Below are 20,989 nucleotides of genomic sequence, written 5' to 3' on the forward strand. Positions count from 1 at the left end.
GTGTGTGTGTGTGTGTGTGTGTGTGTCAGAGGTTCTGACTCTCGTTAGTTTGGCTGCTACGCCTATTGCCGTACACTTGGCAACCTCTCGTCAGTCCGACCCTTTCATAAGCCTCCAACCACCAAGGGCCCTGGCATCGAGCCTCCCGCCAGCATGTGTGTATGTGTCTGACTATGAGTGCGTATGACTGTGTGCGTGTGTATTTAGTGGCAGGAGTCAAGCCAGACCTTTCTGATCTGTTTTGACACCACAGAATTGCACAAGTGACAGGGCTACTCAAACAAGGCGGTCGCGGAAGGCTCGAAGACGCACACACATGCGCACACGCACACTGGGGATGCAAACACATTCAGTGTGTCAATAAAGGACTGAACAGTGCTTACAAAGAATATGTTCGGGGGAGCAAAAGGAGTTCTTTTGCTCGACGACATCCAGATAGCATGTTCCCTTCCGCTCTATCTTATTATTCATCAACTATTCCTCTTGACTCATTCATGTTGGAGTAAGCGAGAGAAAAGCAGGGAGAGTGGCACGCAGGCAAAGCATAGCGTGTCATCTGGGACGAGCGGCTGCACTGAATCACATTACGGGAAAACGAGAGAGAGAGAGAGAGAGAGAGAGAGAGAGAGGACGGAGAATGGAGGAGAGAGGGAGAGAGAGTGGAGGGGAAAAATGAGATGAAAGAGCAACAAATGAGAGATTTCCCTGCGAGGCGCATAAATCAGCAGACTATGAACAGCAGCTCAAAGCCTGACTCCCAGATTGCGGACCAGAGTCTCGCCCCACACACACACACACACACACACACACACACACACCCAACTAAGATTCCCGTTCTCACCGCGATTGGCATCAAGCTCCCCCACAAGACACATTACCTGCTGGCTGGGAGAGCCGGGTCATTACAAAAAGCAAAGAATCAATCATAAAGCGGACTAGCAGGCCAGACTAAATGAACAGAAAAGGCCGGTTTTGGAAAAATGTCTTCCATTGACAAAGGTGACCGACAAAATGCTCCATCAAAATATGAGTAAGAAGGAACAAGTTCCTATTCCTCACCACAGACTTTTTGGATGCCACACACAACCACCTTTAGCAGGCGCTAGCCCATACACAGTGTATATATTAAAAAAAAATGTTTAAATATATATATAGTACACCCATGTTCAAATGCCAGGTTTTTGTGATGTAAAAAAAAATAAATGGATGAACCTGAAAATCCTTTTCAAAACTTTTCCCACCATTAATGTGGCCCTATAACCTGTACAACTCTGTTGATTTTTTTTTTCTTTTCAAGAGGGGAAGTAAAAATAAATACTCAAATCTTGTGGTTGCACAAATGTTCACACCCTCTTATAGCTGGCATCTGGCTGTGTTTAGAATTAACCAATCACATTCAAAGTCATGTTAAATGGAAGTCAGCACACACCTGCCACCATTTAAAGTGCCTCTAATTAACCCCAAATAAAGTTCAGATGTTCCAGTACTATAGGCTTTTCCTGACATGTTTTTACTTTCGAGCAAAAGCCTGAAGGTTTTGCGCTAACATCGACTGCTATTTGGAACTGTTCATAATTCCCTCCACCTTGACTAAGGCCACAGTTCGAGCTGAAGAAAAACAGCCCCAAAGCATGATGCTACCACCACCGTGCTTCAGTACATATTGGTGTCCTTGGTAAGGAGCAGTGTTGTGTTTGCATCAATCATCCCTTTTGGAAGTATGACCAAAAAGTTCAACATTGATTTCTTTGGACCATATCAAAATCTCCCAAACACATGGAAAAATGTGTTATGGTCCTCAGAAATTGAGGCTTAACATTTTGGCCATAATTTCAAAAATGTTTTATCTTGGTCTCATTTTTTTTCTTTTTTTTTTTACACAAAGAACAAGAATTTGTACAGGGGTGTGTAAACGTTTACATCCATTGTAAGGTTAAAAACAGTGGTGGACCGTGTATTTGGTACCTGGGTCTTCAGTGGGGACTTACAGACTCTATCCACTTTTTCATACGACCACTATCACGTCACAATTATAGAAACTCTCAATATTATAAAAAAAAAAAAAACAACACAAAAGCAATACAACAGCACACAACTGTGCCAGGTACATCATCTGGAGCAGTTCAGAATCAATATGAAATCCATCCATCCATTTTCTGAGCCGCTTCTCCTCACTAGAAATTAATAACATAAAATATATATATTTCATGCTCATTTACGATGTTGATTATTAAACAGATATGTTTTGCTAGTTAAACTTGACTCTAACAAGTTTTGCTCTGACAAACCAATCAGTATGGAAAAATGCTTATATTATTATGTGAGCAAAATCTGAGATCTGGTTGGTTAAAGAAACACTCCCATTTACCATCCACATACTGGAAGCAATGCAGCCAGCAGAAATGCTGAGAAATTAAAATAACAGACTGTTGGGAAAAAAAGAAGCAGCGAAGGCTTTCCCACCACTGGTTAGAAAGGAAGGAGGTGGGTACAAAACGAGGTGGGGGGTATCAAAGAAGACCAGGGGAATTTGAAAAGAACGGGTCATACAAGACACGGTCAGATTGGTATGCATGCGCACGCACACACAAATACACACACATGAATCAGAAGCATAAGGTTGCAGATATTTTTAGGAATGGCTTGGTAAGAGTCAACAATGCAATTTCATCTAGTATGTGTGCGCGCATGTGTAAACTCGCTGTGGCAGTTCTAGTCCTTTTCCAGCCAAATATGCCTGTGCCACACCCTCATGGTCCAATTGCATGCTCTCACATTCTCACAGTGTGAGATGAGAGAAGTGTTGGATGAGATACACCTGGAGGCCCAACAGCAAAGCCGTCACTGAGAGCAGAGCCAGAGACGGAGCTGAACAGCACCGGTCGGCTTGCTTGTTCTTGAGCAGAGGAAGTTGAGACACAATCCAAGTTTGACACATTTCAAGTTAATTAGTGCACAATCCCTATTTAAAGCCATGTCCTCTGGTGCTGGATTACGTCTCTCCTATGCTTTAACATGTGTTCCTCATTACAATTACAGCTTGAAAAACCTTGGAAGTTGGTGTGAAAATATCGGTGTAATTGCTCTTCTCTTTCTTGCACAAACATTACCCAGGAATGTTTTCTTAGAATAACAGATTCACATTTTTCTGTGACATTTTCACACGTACACAAAAGAACGCTATTGTCTCATCAGGTGGGACAAACATTCTCAAATCTGATTTGTCACTACTAATATAGTATAATCTAATAAAATTATCAGAGTCTCTTCAAATGTTTTGGGTCAAGTCATGTTTCTAGTTGGAAAAGCTCAATTTTTTACGAGAGAGCTTCACTTGTATATACAGGGGATATAAAAGGTCCACACACCCTAGGTCAAATGCCAGGATTTTGTGAAAAAAATAAATAAATAAAAATCATTTCAAAACTTTTCCTACCATTAATGTGACCTATAACCTGTATCTCTCAATTGATTTTTTTTTAATCTTTTGAAGAGGGGAAGTAAAAACAAACTCAAATAATGTAGTTGTAATTGGGATGTGACTATGTTCAGAATTAATTAATTAAGAATTTATTCTGATTAACCCTAAATTCATTTCAGATGTTCTAGTAGGCTTTTCCTAACATTTTTTTGCTTTCTAACAGAAGCCTGAAGGTTTTGCGCTAACACTGACTAGCATTTGGAACTGTTCATAACTCCCACCATCTTGACTAAGGCTGCAATGACAGCTGAAGAAAAACGGTCCCCAAAGCATGATGCTGCTACACCATGCTTCACTGAGTAGTGTTGTGTTTGCGCCAAACATACATACCATTTTGGAATTATGGCCAAACAAGTTGAACCTTGGTTTTATCGGACTGCAACACATTTTCATAATTACGAAAGAGATTTTTTTTATCGTCCAAATAGCGGAAACATGTTTTGTAATGATTTAGCTTTGGTCTCTTTTTTTATATCACAGCAACAAACTGGCATTTGAACAGGGGTGTGTAGACTTTTTACATAAACTGTACACTCATGGGCACAGTTATGGGGACACGTGGGAATTAAGAATGGAAATTGGAGAAAATTTGTAATAGTCCAGCTTTATTTTTTACTCTTCTGGGAATATGACAGCCAAATAGTACACTTCATTTTGCCTCAATAGCGCAAAGACATAATTAATCAACAGTTTTCCAGAGAAACAACAGAATAGTTCATCCAAAAATTGTCTGGATGGATTCAATTGGGTTCAAACTGTCTTGGTAGGTTAAAGAATTAACATTTAGGGTGAAATCATTTGACTATCCTCCCTCGTGACTGATTCATTAAGAGGTCGGTCTCAATACTTTTGTCCCAGTCGTTTATGTAATAAGATTGTGCTTCCGGTGGAAACAAAACACACCTACGCGGCACAGCAGTGAGGAACTGGCTCCCCTTCAACCGGGGGACAAGTGTGTCAAAGCCAGGCAGCATCCACTCTGCTTAAGTATCCTTGGGCAAGACGTCCTGCCACGTCTGCAAAGGTCAATTACCCAGAGGGGGGGATCAAATATGCATTTGAATTATGATTATGACAGAATACTACTTATAAGCCATCCACGCCACTTCCACCTATACGACGCCCCCCCAGTCATAGCATACTATCACTAAATCTGGTAATGTGTGTGCGTGCGTGTGTGTCGACACATGACTGTGTGTGCTTAACCACACCGCTCCGTATCAACCTCCACCATCGTGAGTTGAGGGGTTGTGGTTCCTAGAGAAGCACTTTACTTAAATTAGACTCTCAACGGCTCGACGCGCAGGTGTCAGCCTCAGCATGCATGTGTGTGTGTGTGTGTGTGTGTGTGTGTGTGTGCGCGTGCGTGCGCGGGAGTCTGCGTGTGCACACTGAATGTGGGTGTGTGTGTTGCCGGTGTGCGCGAGGAGACTAAACAAGACAGAGGATCGGCAGACAGCGAGCGCAGCAACAAGGGAGCAAGCACAGGGAGAGGATTGGAGGCTGTGATGAAGAGAGAGAGATGAGAATAACCTAGCGTGACCTTATTTCTGCGAGGCTTTCCCTCCACTCTTCGTGCTCCTTCATTTCACTCATATTTACACAGGAATAAAAAATATGATTTGAGAGAGTCGCCGAGATGAAATTAAGAGGTGGTGGAGAAAGATATAGATGAACTAAAAAAATGTGTAAGGGACTACTGAAGAAAATAAATTACAAATTAGCAATTTAACAGTAAATTACTGGTTTGAATTCTTTGTAGATTTTTTTTAAATATTTGAAGCCAAAAGTAAAAATGATATTCAAGCATGCATTGATAATTGTATTAAAATACTACACTCAAAATTTTCAATGAAAACCTTGATGGTTTTATGAGACATTCAAGATTAGAATGATAAAAGTTTTTAAATCATTTTAAGTTTCAGGTAAAATACAAAGATTCTGGTGATTGCAGTTCAAAGCTAATATATGCACATATTTAACTTCAACATGTAATGGCACACTGGCTTACAAGGGGAATAATGCCCTATCAAAGCCTTGTAAAATCAACCTTAGCCACAAAATTAAGCACACTTGAACAAACAAACATCACGGCCAAAACAAAAATAATAATGTTCAGTGATGACAGACGGCAATTAAAGGAACAATGCATATTGTTATTTTTGTTTGTTTCACAGCCAAGGAGCAAACCTCCTTCCAAAGTTCTTTTACACTCCTTTAACAGTTAACTGATTGATAGTTATTTTTTTTTATTTTACAGCTAAGGAAGCGCCAGTAAAACACAAAAGAAATTATTTTAAAAACACACTCGTTAGTTCTTTTTTAGTACCACTATTTCAAAAACAGTTCAACATGGCATACTGCACTTTTTGTCAAATATGCTAATTAAAAATAATGTGCTTCATTTGTTTATCCCTATCCATACTGTGATAATGGGCTCTTCTATACACTGCAAGCCATTAAGAGAGAAGCTTCACTTCCTCACTAAGAGTGCCTATTAAACAGATTTAAGACGTTTCCTATTATATAGAATGATAGTTTCGCAAAATTTCCCATTTTTAAGGAATAAACTTCCCTACATTTTAGCTGAGATCAGCAAAACAGATCTGTTGCTTGTGAAATACATTCCTGCTTGCCACACTCCTAGATTCTAAAACTTTAGTGTGACCTCTTTTTTTCAAATCCATCTTTTAATTATATTTAATTCAACTCTTAGTTGGCTTTGCAAATAATGACAAATATTGGAAAGCATTAAAGATGATTGTTATCAAATACGTACTCAACGTTGGAGACATTGTTCACAAACACACACACATATATATATATATACCGTGTGTGTGCGTGTGTGTGTGTGCGTATGTATATATATATATATATATATATATATGCTCAAATCAGACTCCATATATCAAGCATGCACACATGCTTCCAAACATTACAAAAACACAGATCAAAACAACTGAGAAAGACAGTGGGCGGTTATTAACGAGACAAGAAGAAGAAGAAGAGAGACTTTAGCGGCAATCATAGCTGCGCACAAGAAACGACAGAGGGAGAAAATGAGAGAAAGACGGTGAGACACATGCAGAAGTGGAGAGTTTCAGTTTTAATCAACCTGAATCCAAAATTTAGACAGGTACATGGAGAGACACAAGAACCCCGGTGGGATTAGGACCTTGTGTGTGTGTGTGTGTGTGTATGTGCGTGTGTCCCGCGAGACTGATTAGCCATGAATGACTGATGACGGATCTTTGCTGTTGTTGATCTTTTTTTTTTTCCTCCTAGCTCTCTCTAGTTGTTTTTTTTTCTTCACTAGTCGCAGCCTGCGGAAGAGTATGGGAGGGAATACATACACACACGCACACACACGACTGCATGTATATTCAACAAAGGCTCCTGAATATATTTAATGCTTTCATGTGTGTCACTGTGTAACGATCCATGCTGTTCCACACAGCTCCTTCTCTCTATTTCAGACTCCCAAACACACACATACACACACAGCTATGCATTACCTATTTAATATCTACCTGTCTGTCACACCAATCTGTTCCGTCTACATGACACTACAACTATGAAGAAACCTCCAGCATTGGGAAGGCTTTTTAATCCTCACCTCCAGATGAACCTCCAGCCCCCCCCCTCTCCATCCATCTGAGCCCCTGACAGCAAAACAAACTGGACATAGACCCGCCTGAATGGAAACCATTATAATATGAATGGGGCAAACAGCTGAAATGAATAAAGGAGAGAAGCGGGACACAAGAAAAGCATCAAACAAGTCCACTCGAGTGTCCGTGAGTCAGGCCCTAAATGTGACCCCGAGACGGATAAAAAGACCGCTCGTCTCAGGTGTCGTTGGACTGAGATAAGGTGATCGCTTTGTGGGGTGTATGTGTGTGTGTGCTTTCAAAGACGGAGGTGCGTGTGGCGAGGAGACTGTGACATCATACCCGACTCCGCACTCCTCCGCGCAAAGTAATGTCGCCTTTCGGTCACGTAGCATAAGCAGGGGGATTGCCTTGACCCCGATGACAAAGACAAGAGCCCATAAAATAGCAGTCTGCAAACACACACACGCACACACACACGCAAATCTTTTCACTGATTGTGGCACTTTCATACCAGAAAGAGCAGCCATACACATACACACAAAAAAAAACATGAAACAGTTTGTATTGCATTTTTAAATAGACAGCTATTATGGTCTTTTAAGGTTTGTATTTTTCTGGCCTCTAATGTTTTCTCAATATTTTACAAGAAAAAGTCTTGAACTCATGAAGCAATATGGGCATAATCAGGAAATTATTCAAAGGTATTATGGCTTAAATGTTGCCTTAATAAAATATGTAAGGCTAAAACTGTGAATTTACAGATTTATGAGTCTGAAAAGCTTTTTAAAAAAGATTCACAAATTTTTATTGTAGATAAACCATATTATCGGTACTTTTTCTTCTGTGGTCCATAGAAATTCTGGAAATATTGATCTTTGCAGTGAATTACAAAAATCCACAAAATCAAAATGAAAATTGTGAAAATAAAAAGTAAAATCTTGACATTTTCCAATAACAGACACAATAAGAGTATTGTTTTAAGTAACTTTGTCACTCTCAATTATCATAAACCAAATGTTATTATTGTGACTTACTAAAATAACGAAAGCAGTGCTATGAATGGTAAAAATATTACAGAATTTTAGAATCATGAAGAAATTGGTTCTAGTTTATATCTTAATGTACATTTTTAGAAAGTGTATACAACACATGCACATACCGCAAAGCAAGTAAAATTGGACTGCTTTTGTCCATTCATTTAAAAGGAAATTTGTAAAAAAAAAAAATATAAATTTTTTTAATTACTGTTTAATTGAGCTCTTCAACACAAAACTCATCCAAACATGCCACTCATGAACTTTGCTTTGTGCACTGATGAATAATCCTTTTGGTACCGAAACGTGTCTTTGACAGACTGTTCCCACATAATTGTCAAATACGCTCAAAAGGCAATTTAAAATATGTATTTAATCACAGCACTTTGCATTCATTCCACCACTGGCCATGTGTAGTTCAACACTGCAAATCCACCCAAGATAAGAAGGAAAAACAATGAGGCAATGTCGACGAGGAGAGGAAGTGATTTGAAACCGAGACAGAAATAGGAGGAGTGCTGAGAGAAGCTGGTTTACTTACAACCGCAGGAGACTACGGGCGTGTGTGTTTGTGGAGTTAGATGGATATGAGCGAGAGCAAGATGGAGGGGGGAGGGGACAATCGAGAAGAAAAGAGAGTGACAGCGGAGTGTAGCGTGGGGAGGTACGGGGCTGCGAGGAAGAGGTGAAGGAGGAAGAGGAGGGAGCCCTGGAGGACCACTCGAAACAGAGAGGAGCAAACGCAGAGCAAAGGAGAGGTGAAAGAGGGAAGCAGAAGGAGAGGAAGAGGAGGAGGAAGAAGAAAGGCGAGCATGTGGTGGAAGAGGAACGGGGCGGCGGCGAGGTCTGGTCTGCGAGGGAGCAAAAGAAGTGGGGAAAACGGGGAGAAGAGGAGAGAGGAAAAGGAGCACATGGCCAGAGAGAGTCTGGCACTTTCCATTCACATGCCAAATCATCAGATGGCGGCGTGCGTTCACAGCCCCGAGATGTTGAAAGCGAGCGGGCCCGACTCCCTTCATATCACCACCACAGACAATAAGCAGCTGTTCACATGTTGGATGAGAGTTGGAGGCCAGACAAAAGTCTTTCTGTCCTTCAAGCAAACGTGCCTGGGAACAAACATGCTCTTCACTCAAGACTTGGACATCAAAAAGGGTTTCACTCAATATAGAATTATATTTCAGTGGGCTTCCATTCATGTGACCCTTTGGAGGTGGACAATTCTGTAGGTGGCGTTATTACCACGGTCATCCTGATTTGATGCAGATCAGTGGCACGTTGTGTGCTGTGATTTATGTTTAAACTCATGGTTAATTATTTTCTTTTTGTGTAAAAGAATTTTTGAAGATACAGTGAACCCAGTTTATCACGGGAATATGTTCCAGAGCCAATCATCAATATAGCAAGACCATATATTTTAAAAAAGACAGTTTATTAAAACACACTTAAATTCATTAACGCACCCTTTTGAATGTATTCCATCGCACCTGTTCTCACTCTTGAGCACAACTTTCTAAATCAGATGCAAAGTGTGCTTGCTTCAAGCTGTTTGTCACTCCCAGTTGAAGTTTCATATGAAACTGAATACAAAATTAATTTAAACACTTAATATTTAAACATCCAAACAAATGTCTGCTGTCTTAATGCCAACATATAATGCAAAACGCTGTGGACAGGCTAACTGAAATTAGCCTAGTTCAGGGTTCACCAACATGGTGCCCGCAGGCACCCAATAGCTCAAAGACCACGAGAAGCCAGCAAGCCCGGTCTAAAAATAGTTCACAGGTGAGATAGAGACACTTACCAGTGAGCTGCAGCCAACATTTTTTGTTGCTATTCTTTTTTAACTTGCATCAGTTTAAATTTGGAAATGACAATATTTAAGAAAAAAAATCTAGTTCAAAGGTCAGTATTGTTGCGTATGACCAAGCCGCAGCATTTGTGGAGACAAGTTGGATTTGAGCACGTTTGTTATTTCAGAAATGTGTATCAAACTGGTAGCCCTTCATGTTAATCAGAACCTGAGAAGTCGCTCACAGTTTCCAAAAAGGTCACTGATCCCTGGCATAGATGTTACGGTAATTATAAACCTTCAAACAACTGCTACCTTCGCTGTCTCTTGTTCGTAATCACGTTGCATCTCTTCCAGGAGACCTCAGTGCTGGCTGGTATGTTGCGGCACAATGTGGAATTATACACTAAAGGCGGGCAACTCTAAACAGGGACTTGCCTGTCTGCTGTAAAAACCCAGACAAAACGTTCACTTAAAAATCAACAATATAGCGGGTGAACACTGTATGTGACAATAGAGCACAAACTACACAAGGCCAAACAATCCTAATTTGAATAAGCACCAGATTGTACACCTCCATATACACGGCTCCTGCCGCGACACTCCACAAAGGTTTTGTGGAAATTGGTAAAGTAGTTTATGATCCCGCTCACTAACAAACGTGTACAGTATGTTTGAACAGAAGTGAGTTGACAGTTTGCTGCATCCAATGGCAGCTCAGCTGGCTGCAGCCTCCACCAGCTGTCTCCTCCCCACGGGGGGTCGTCTTGCACGGCGCGCCCGGGAAGTGCCCCCCGTGCCCTGGGCGCAGTCGAGACGAGCCCAGTCTGCCTGAGACGCTCATCCATTGCTGACTCATCTCACATCTACACACACCTCTCTCTCTCTCTCTCTCTCTCTCTCTCTCTCTCTCTCTTTCTCTCTCGCTTTCACTTCCTGTCACTCTCTCGAGAGGCGACGGAGACGCCAGCCCGAGGAGACGAGGATGGCGACCAGTGGGTGCCGTCAAGCGATTGTAATCTGACTGGATTACCAACCAGGTGGAAACATTCAGCCTCTTCACTCCCTTTTCTCTCCCTCTGCCATCCCTTCTTCGTTAGTATTCTCATTCAATTTTTCCAGCCTTTCCGTCTCCTTCGTGCCTTTAAATACACTCGCACATGCACAACGATGCACTTTAGCTGACTCATAGTTACAAACAATACACGTGCATTGTCCTCGCCTCCCAAGTCATGTGGTTCGTGTGTGTGTGTGTGTGTGTGCGCGTGTGTGTGTGTGTGTGTGTGTCAATTGGAGGATGAAGGGGTGTGTCTCATCTGTGCTGCCTTGACGATCAAAGCTGAGAAAACTTCTACCGATGAGAGACATTAGGATCAAGACCAATGGACACATGCTTCTATTCGCCGTGAAGAACGGTGAATTTAAGTGTGTCTCAAACATGACCGAGCATGAGACCAGAGCGAAGTGAAGGTGTTTGTTGGAGGGAAGGGGGGCAGGACATAAAAGAAAGAATGAGAGAGGTGGGGGGGGGGGGGGGGGGAAACGGGAGAGGTGATGGAGAGGTTATCTGCTCTTACAGAAACATTGCGATTATGGTTTATTACTTTTTCAAAGAGCACACAGGCTTTCGGATGTGTGTCTTGTGTGTGCAGCTGCAAGCGGGGACGCGCAACAAAAAGCTTTTCTTTGTGTGTGTGTGTGTGTGTGTGTGTCTTAGTAGGTCACTCACGCACACTCTCTCACACATACACACTCATGTAAACAAAACTGCTGTCTGGGAAGTAACACACCTGTTCAATGACAAGCTGTGCCACGCCCTCCATAATACTGCACACCTGTGCTACTGCAGGCTAAAACCTCACACACACACACACACACACACACACACACACAGCTACTGCCCAGGGCTAACCACACAGAAATGGAAGAAAGAAACTGGAAGAACAGTACAGGTTAAAAAAAAAACAAAAAAAAAGAGGGGGCAGCAAGGCAGACAGAGACAAAGGCTTTCTTCCCACCGCTCCTATCAGTAATCAGAACGCCAGTGTAATATCATTATGGGGTTTTATCAAATGGGGGGTTTGTGGCATTGGTATGCGACCATCATTCCATCACCTTGTCAACCGTGTCGATATTCAAGCAGACACCATGCTGATCTAAATAGGCTTCATAAGGATTGACAGATCGCAAGCTTTTCCAGGGAGTGGGATCTATTGTTTTTGGTACACTCAATTAGATGTTTTTTTAGAAGAAGGAGAAGGTGGTAGGAATTGTGGGTATGGTTTCAAACAAACGACCCCTCACACGCACACACGCGCAGATGCATGCACACACACACACACACACACACACACACACACACACACACACACACACACACTGCCCTTCCTCCTCCTGTCCCAGTACAGCCAACTCGAAATAATATCTATCCCCTTAGACGAGGCCTGGAGCGAGGCATACAGCTTGCTAAATCTCTAAGGGGGGCAGGCACAAAAGGTATAACCCCCCCCCCAAAAAAAACTCACCTCCAAGCAAATACGCACATATAGCAACCCCCATCATCAAAACAGCAATCCTCTATGCCCGTCATGTCAGTCAAAAGCCCATCAGAGACATGCATGGAGAGTCTGGATATCTGCGAGCTCAATACAGTGTCATGCACCTTGAGACCCAGCGAGAGGCCCCCTTGAATATATTTCAATAGCATTATCACCTCGCATTACTATGCTTTCTCCCCCTCCAACATTACAGAATCAGGTTTAAATTGGACCATAATGCATGTGAGCGAGCGGCGCTATCAGTCTTTGTGCAGAATAATCTGGTTAAGGCGTTATGCAGGTTAGAAGTGTGTTACTTTAAACAAGCCCATTTTACATGTATAAACTCTTTGTTGGGAATTTTTTTTTGGGGGGGCGGGCAGCGCTGGGGGAATAATTCCAGTTAAAATAGGAGAAATACATTTGAACTCTCTCATAATAGGCTGCACAATCTATGTGGCATAGGTTTTTTTTTATCCTACAATGAACGAGTATTATACAAAATCTATAATTATGTATTTAAAACGCCATCAAGAGTGTGTGTCTTACATAAGAGCAATACAAAATGTAGAACCTATATTTAATTTATTATACATTAAAATTAAATAGGCATGTTCATAAACTGGAGGTATACATTATTTTTCAAATAAAATGTGTCAGATTTGTTTCGTATTCAACGACAGACTGCTTGGAAAAAAATTTAAGCAAGTATGTCAGATTGGCAAAATGGTATAAGATATTTATATAATAGAAGAATAAATGTGGAAAGTAAAATTATGAAATACAAAGTATGTGTGGATGCTGGTCGTATTTATAAGCGTATACAGTTAATTGAGATAGATAGATAGATAGATAGATAGATAGATAGATAGATAGATAGATAGATAGATAGATAGATAGATAGATAGATAGATAGATAAGTGATTTTTGAGTATCTTTAGAATATGCCAATAAGATGGGACAAGTGGCTCCTATACAGCAGATCTATAGGACTGAGTGTCTTGGTCCATTTGAAGAATCCGCTGCATTTGCAAACGTTAATTAACGAGCGCTCTCATCGGACACGTTCACGTGCATCCAGTTAATCGCAGTATTTAAACACTTATATGATTTTTAAGTCGTGGTCCCCCCTCCCCCCCTGCACATCTACACGAGGATATGAACACACAGGAGGTACCGTCCCATCCCCACAGCCCTGCCCCCCACACCCGCCCCCCATTGTGACAGGATACCAAAGCTACTTGTTAAATCTAATGCATGCACTGTCAACCCATTCGCACCCCGTCACGTCGCCGCTCAATATAGAAACCGGATTTTCTGGTATTACCCGCACCTCCATTAGCCAGAGCACCCCTCGAAGCAGCAGCACCCCCACACACAAACGCTACGACATCCATCGGCCCACCAGAACCCGACCCAAAAGCTCCTATATGACAGCCATGCACTGGGACGTGCACGGTTAATAGCCTTCATTTATTGTTTAATGGGAGGTGTAAGCGGTGGCATTACCCAATCTTAATTAATTACATCGAATGACAATGATGAGTACTTTGCTAATTGATGAATTATATAAATGTATGGCAAGATTATGCCACTGGAAACCAAATTATTAATCCACGTGCGATAAATGGATGTTTTTGAAATGGACCAAAATATGCTGTATTAATTGGTTAACGAATGAATTACATACATGAAAGTAGAGAGATCATGTGTCCAACAGAGTTGACAAGCAACTCGTGTTTGTCAAACAAACCAGCTGTCTTTTTTAAAACTCGTCAATGTTCCTAAAGTTTGTATTTTTTTTAATATATATATATATATATATTTATATATATATGTATATGTACTTATTTCTTCATTGCGTTCATATCCAGAAAAGACGATTTCATGCAAAACTGACCTGAGTGCGGAGCCATGGAGAGATGGGATGAGTAGTACTTCCCCGGCTGGAAGTGAGCGGGGTGCTGCACGGAGCTGTGGCCGCCTGACGCCATCCGAGACGCGGCGCTGTGAACCAGCGCGCTCCGCTCCGTCAGGAGGTGGTGCGGAGGAGCGAAATCACGGCTTTCCATCCGGGCGAGGAGCGATAAATCCCAAATCCGAAGTAAAATCCGGAGGCACCGAAGATCTCAGGCGCCCAGATGCAAATAATCCCCTTTATGAACTTCGGGATCCGCTCGCATTGAGCGGAGTTTTGGCTTGGCAGGGTGGAAAGTGAGTCCCCGTCATCTCCTACAAAGGAGAAGGCAGGAGACACGTCAAAGCTCTGACAATAATGAGTCAAGCTGGGATGGAGCCGTGCAGAAAAGACTCGGCTGACACACAGTCGCCGCTCATGTTCACACGATAAACAAACAAACAAACCAAAATCACATCGCACTTTTGGAAGAAAAGAAAAAAAAAGCTTTACGCACTATATCCTAGCGTCAGTTAATGAGAAACATGTAAGGTGTGCTGATGTCCAATACGAACAACACTCGGCCGCAGCATGCATATGCATGCTCTATTTTGGCCCCCCTCCCAGGGTCCTAGATGCAAACCATCAGCTTCCTATGCATGCATCCATCATGTTAAAAAAAAAAAAAAAAAAAAAAAAACCGCTCCCCTTAGATTGTTCAGACGGAAAAACAATCTGGGCCAGCATGCAAATATGACGAAAATCATGCAGAAGCCGTTTTCGTCCTAAATTATGACCATTGTTCTGCAAACTGCACCCCCAACCGTGCTCAGACGTCACTTTGTTTACACTGATAAAATTGCATTTGTTCTCCCACTTGTCATAAAACCCTCATATGCACCAGAAGATGGAGACGGTATGTGTGTGTGTGTGGGGGGGGGAGGGGGAACTAAAATAAAAAAATACAATTGCTTCTTTCTGCATTGTTTTAATGTAATAATTTATGGCGTATTTAAACGTATTCCACTTCTTTTCAGCCCTTTACAATAGATGCGACTGTGCTTGTTTCTCGTATGGCAACATCAATGAAAGCACATTTCCATCAACGTGTGCACGATTGCAAATGCGATGTGTGTGCAGCACACGCAGCAAGCAGCGTAATCACAAATCAAATCACCTTTATGCCTCGGTGCGATGGGTAGCGTGGCAATAAACAGTGAAATAGTAGGAAATCATCGACTTTATATGTATGCCTTATAGCCCGGGTCATTTACTTAAATAGGGCTCCCTGTGACGCTCAGATGGGGAGTCATCTATTGGGCCTTTCACTGTCCATCTAGAGCTGCAGATAGAACCTCCCAGGAACCGAGGAACAAAGAAAATAAATTCTCTAGTGGATCACATGCTTTTATGCTAAAGAGCATTATAGCATGCACTGTAGAACTTTTTAAACCGTGGGGGCACTTTTAAAGTTGCGTAACTTAATGTGTGTCAATATGCTTTAAAGTGCATGCATGTTTAAAAAAAAAAATGATAAAAAATACCCAGACCTGCTTGAGTGCAGGTCGCACGTTTGAAAAATCACAATCTAATGGTTTACTGTTTTTGCATGTAGAAAATATCGATTGTGATCAGAAGAGAAGAAGTGCGCGGGCCAACGGAGCGCACAACAGGAGAGCGAAATGGACTCTCCCTCGTTCCTGCGTGGTTTAGAAACAATGGTCTTTCTCCACGGGACAGCGATCATAAACAACTCCGCTATGACATCGCTCTATACATTTTTGCAGTTTTTTTTTGTTTTGTTTTTTTTTGCCGCCTCCCGAGCCGTAAACACACGTCTTTGTGTTTACGTTCCACGTAAACAGAGAGCCACTCCGGCTACATTTTAACAAGCTGATTCTGTGTCTTGTGTTATTGCACGCCACGCAAACACAACGACGTGAGTGGATCTCGCATGTATGAGTCAAAGAAAATGACCATTTGGAAGCAATGTAGTGTGTGAGTATGTGCGTGGGCGTGTGTGTGTGTGTGTGTGTGTGTGCGTGTGTGTGAGACCCTGAAGTGTGCGTGCGTGTATGAGTCCGTCTCTCTCTCTCTCTCTCACACACACACTTACGCAATATTACACTACAACTATATTGTTAAGCGAATCAAACTTACAAAAGTTAACATGCAACGAGATGTGGCAAAAGTGACTAAAAATTCGCATCTGGTGTCGTGCAACACAATTCCAACAATACACGAAAGGGTAATACAAAAAATATATATATTTTTAAAAATCCACTATCTACTGAAGCTTTGGACAAAAAACTTTTGAAAATGCATTAAATTGCCAAGTGGCCCGGGTTAAAATGTAAACCCATTACTTCCAACAATTCGGCAATAAAGTCGAGTCACAATGCATAACAGCGACACTAAATCCAGGCCGTTCAAAGGGGCCGGCTAAACGCGAGAGGCAAGCCCAGCCGAGGCGAACGAAGCCCGGCGTCAGATCAGCCTTCGCACCGTGAGAAAGAGGGAACTATGTGGGGGTCTTTTTACCTTTAACCGGGGCTTTTTTCCCCTCCCTTTAACCCCCACCCCCAAAATACACACATATGAACGCACGATAATCAAGTAAAATTGTGTAGTGAACAGAATCCATCATTTTAAAAAATAATTGAATGAATGAATTAGAGACAGGAAACGGGGAAAAGGGGAAATAGTCTTAAAGTAACAGGAGAAATCGACAATACTGTACTGTAAGACTCACTTTTTTTGTTATAACCCCTTTAAAAACAATATTATTAAGGCAAGAGTCGGTCAATTTTAATGTACAACTAAATATTGTATTATATTGTATAATAATTTTTTTTAAAATACAAAGCACCCTAGTCTGATCGAAATGTTGCATTTAAACGATCCTATCATGCCAGCCAGAAAAGAGTCACATTAGTGATGATGAGAAATAAAACAGAAAACATATTTGCTACTTACTAGTAACTTATATCCCTTGTATGGCGAGTGGTGGCTAAAAGGAAGAGTATCGCAGACGAAAAAGGGGGAAAAAAATCATACAAAGTGAAAATCCCCGAGTCGCAGAGATGAAACATGTGGGATTGATTACATCCTATGCTGCTGCTGCTGCACACTGTGCTGTGCACTCACTGGAGGTATGGCACAGACGCGCCGTAGAAGTTCGTAGCTTGTAGTGAATCGAGAACCGTTCATGCAGCCGGGGACTCAGACACGCCGGGAGGAGGAGGAGGAGGGTGGATGGTGGGAGGGGGGGTGGTGGTGGTGGGGTAGGGGGGGGGGGGGAAGTCTGTGTGCAGGGAGGGTGAACGCGCGCGCCTACTGGTTTGAGGACGACAATGTGAAAGCGTGCCCGTGAGGCGCCCCCACCATCGCACCACACGCCCCCCCCTCACCACCACCACCACCCTTCCATCCGCCCTTACTCCACCCTAGGTTTCTCTACACACACACACATACAAGCATCCTCCCTCCCAGTCATCGGTAAGCACGCGTCACCATTGGCTGTCCATCCGAGCCAATGAGGACGTTGCTGGAATCGAGGAGGGAAATGGCTCAGGGTTTGATTTGAAGCCCTTCTGCGAGCACCATGCATGGCCACGAGCACTACGAGGCCTGCTAAATTCTCAACTATTCTCTTCTGTATTGCACGTGCCTCTACTGTAGTCCAGCTAACTCTCTTTCCATTGCACGTTTACTACATAACGGAGAGGTCGTGTCAACTCAAGGCCCGGGGGCCAGATCCGGCCCGCCACATCCTATTGTGCGGCCCACTAGAGAAAAAGTGTCCACTTCAAGTTTTCTGTGCAATGGATTTTTTTCTTTCTGGTAAAAAAAATAAAAATAAAATATTTTACTTTTTTTTAAATTTTTTTAAATACAATTCTATGGAAATTTGTGTTGTTCATTTATGGTTTTATAAGCATTTATTTTCACCAGTTCCCTACATTAAATATAAATTGGACTTGAGTGTACAGTATACAAAAATATTTGTTTGCCACAATTACATGACTTCTGATTTCAAATATTTTTTTTTTAAAATATGTAGAACAATGTGGCCTGCGATGAAAGTGTGTGGCTATAGTGCAGTGATTCCCAACCGTCAGGTCTGTCAAGCAAAATTATGTAATGTCACGTATTTTGACTTACTTAAATTTTAAATGTAAATAAAAACAGCTTAGGCTACTATATACTAATAATTATTAAGTATTATTATTAACATACTCCCAAACGAGAAAAATAGTGTATCCTGTGAATAACTATGGTTTTGAAAATTGTGTGTTGTGTGTGTGCTGCAAAGTGTGAGATGCCACCTGATTTTCATTGTTCTTGTAACAGTGGCAAAGTTCTACTCTATTTCATTAATTGGTCTGAAAATTATTATTAAATGATATTTTCGGGGAGGGGCAGATTACCATGACCTCGATGACTAAGAAGCTAGACAAACTAATCGTGCATACTTTATCAATCTACTGCCAATCACTTCATTTATGCAATTACATTTAAGGCTTTTAGTCTATTTAGAGTTTTGATATCTCTTGAAATGCGCCACACAAGGAAAAACATTGATTCAAGAAAGAAAGAAAGAAAGAAAAAAAGAAAGAAATGAACCAACAATGCAGTTCAATACAATTGTTTACAAAGATACTAATCTTCTATGTTTGTATATTAGGCATAAAATACAATAATATAAAATAGTTTCCATAACAATGTCAGTTGCAATGACTTGATCAACAATGAACCAATTTAATTCCTGGTCACATACAACAGTACTGATTTTGATTTGTTTATCAGTACTGTATGTTTATGATTGTGGTTCCTGTTTCCAAAGAGTACGGCACCTCACTGAGAGGTAAACAGAGGTTTTCATTTAACCTCGCAAAATTTTAAAAAATAAAATAAATAAATACAGTATTAGAAACATCTCTCCGCATGACAAAGCAGTAGCTGTTAACTTTCACCACTGCCAAAATCGATCCAGACCTTTCTTTGCATTATCTTGAGAAATTTACCACCCTGCCTTCTCTGGCATCAACACCACAAGGAGCCTCGCCTGCCTGTCTGACCTCTACTGGAATCTTCCATCACCCTGCTGTTTGCTCTCAAGCCGGCCATCAGACGGTGGCCATCGCTGGCTACGCGTCCGCTCCTAATTTATTTAACATTTTAATTAGCCCATGAGTTAGTCTTAAGCATCCTTGCGTCCCTTGAAAAACACTATATATAAATCTAAATTATTATTACCATCAATCATTGAACAGCTGTGCCAAACGTTCACAATCCATGTAAAATGACGTGTAGGCCAGTTGTGGTCCACGGGCCTTAAGTTTGACACCTGTGCAGTTTTTTCAAAGGAGACAAATTCCTTGTGTGTGCTTGGCCAATAATTAAGATTTTGATTCTGATCTCATTTCATGAAATTCTAGTGCACAGGTGTACCGAGTATGACAACTTCATGTTGACAACTTAAAAAGAATTCAACTAAAATAACATATTTACATTAACGACAATGGTATTGGTTATGTGATCATTTGCAGTGGCGGGCAGGAATGAAAAATATATACTTACTTACTGTACTTATAAGTAGATGTTTCAGGTCTGTGTACTTGAATTCCTTTTTCTGTTGTTTTTATTTTATTTTATTTTTTTACCTTAACTCCATCTGAGGCTAGATACTTTTTTCCAACCTCCACATGAAAAAAGACGTCAACTGCCGTTGAGATTTTGATTGAGATCTTGGGGACTTATAAAGTGTAAAAAAACGTGAACCGGGGAGCGTTAACTACAATGACGTAACAGATTTGGCAAAGATATTCACCATCCATGGCCTTATTTAAGACAATTACTTAATATTGTCAGCTCCAAGAATAATTTGTGGCGAATGCGCTGTGTCTTGTGCTAGCTCTAAAAACCACCAGCTTCTGGCATTCTACTCTGGAAAAACACGTACAAGTCAAATTATTATTATTTTTTTAAAGTTATCACTAGCTAATTTAGCATTTATTTGTTGTCAAAGCTAATGGAACACGTTTTGATGCATAAAACCTTAAGCCAGCTAGTTTATTTGTCTTTACAGTACGAGCGCTATAAAACTTAATAAACGAGGGAAACTATTTCGTGCAATAGTCTTTTTTTTCTATTGTGTCAAAACAAGTATTAATTGTACATCATTGAGAGTAAAAAAAAAAAAGAAAATCTCCTTTAAGGCCATTTCGGAGTCTGTAACCTACTTTTTTATTTGAACTTTTACTTAGTAGGGGACAGTTATGAACAGTACTTGTACTTTTACCAGTCTTTTTCATAAACAAGCATCTGTAGTTCTATTTAAATACCTCTTATCATTTGACACATATGGGTGGGTGTCTGCATTGGTAACGTAAAGTTTAAGTTTGCCGTTTTAATGTCCGTCGGGCTGTGAGACACATACGCGCAGACACAAGGTGCCTTCTACACCACTGTACTCGGGGTCAGCTCTCCCTATGCTTGAGGTATTTAGCCCATTAAAAGTGGAAGGATATGGCCTTGTATGTTTCCACGTCGAAATACATGAGCTGCGAGAAGCTAATACAGTATTCGCGTCCGGCTTTGTTTACACTGGCACTTGAAGGGTTAACGAGGC

General features: G+C 41.3%; 1 protein-coding gene across 7 annotated transcripts in view; it reads right to left on the reverse strand.

Moving 5' to 3' along the window:
* bahcc1b (BAH domain and coiled-coil containing 1b) overlaps window positions 1-20,989 on the reverse strand; it is a 115,001-nt gene that overhangs the window by 52,662 nt on the left and 41,350 nt on the right. For 6 of the 7 annotated variants that reach the window (XM_061755569.1, XM_061755571.1, XM_061755572.1 and 3 more), the window contains exon 2: window positions 14,359-14,690. In XM_061755569.1, coding sequence (XP_061611553.1) covers window positions 14,359-14,530 — 172 coding nt within the window. In that variant the 5' untranslated portion in view covers window positions 14,531-14,690. Of the gene's footprint in view, window positions 1-14,358; window positions 14,691-17,331; window positions 17,560-20,989 lie in introns of those variants that run through there. The other variant, XM_061755567.1, reaches the window with a different exon arrangement.

The sequence above is a fragment of the Phyllopteryx taeniolatus genome, chromosome 19 (genome assembly GCF_024500385.1).
Source record: "Phyllopteryx taeniolatus isolate TA_2022b chromosome 19, UOR_Ptae_1.2, whole genome shotgun sequence".
Lineage (NCBI taxonomy): Eukaryota > Metazoa > Chordata > Actinopteri > Syngnathiformes > Syngnathidae > Phyllopteryx > Phyllopteryx taeniolatus.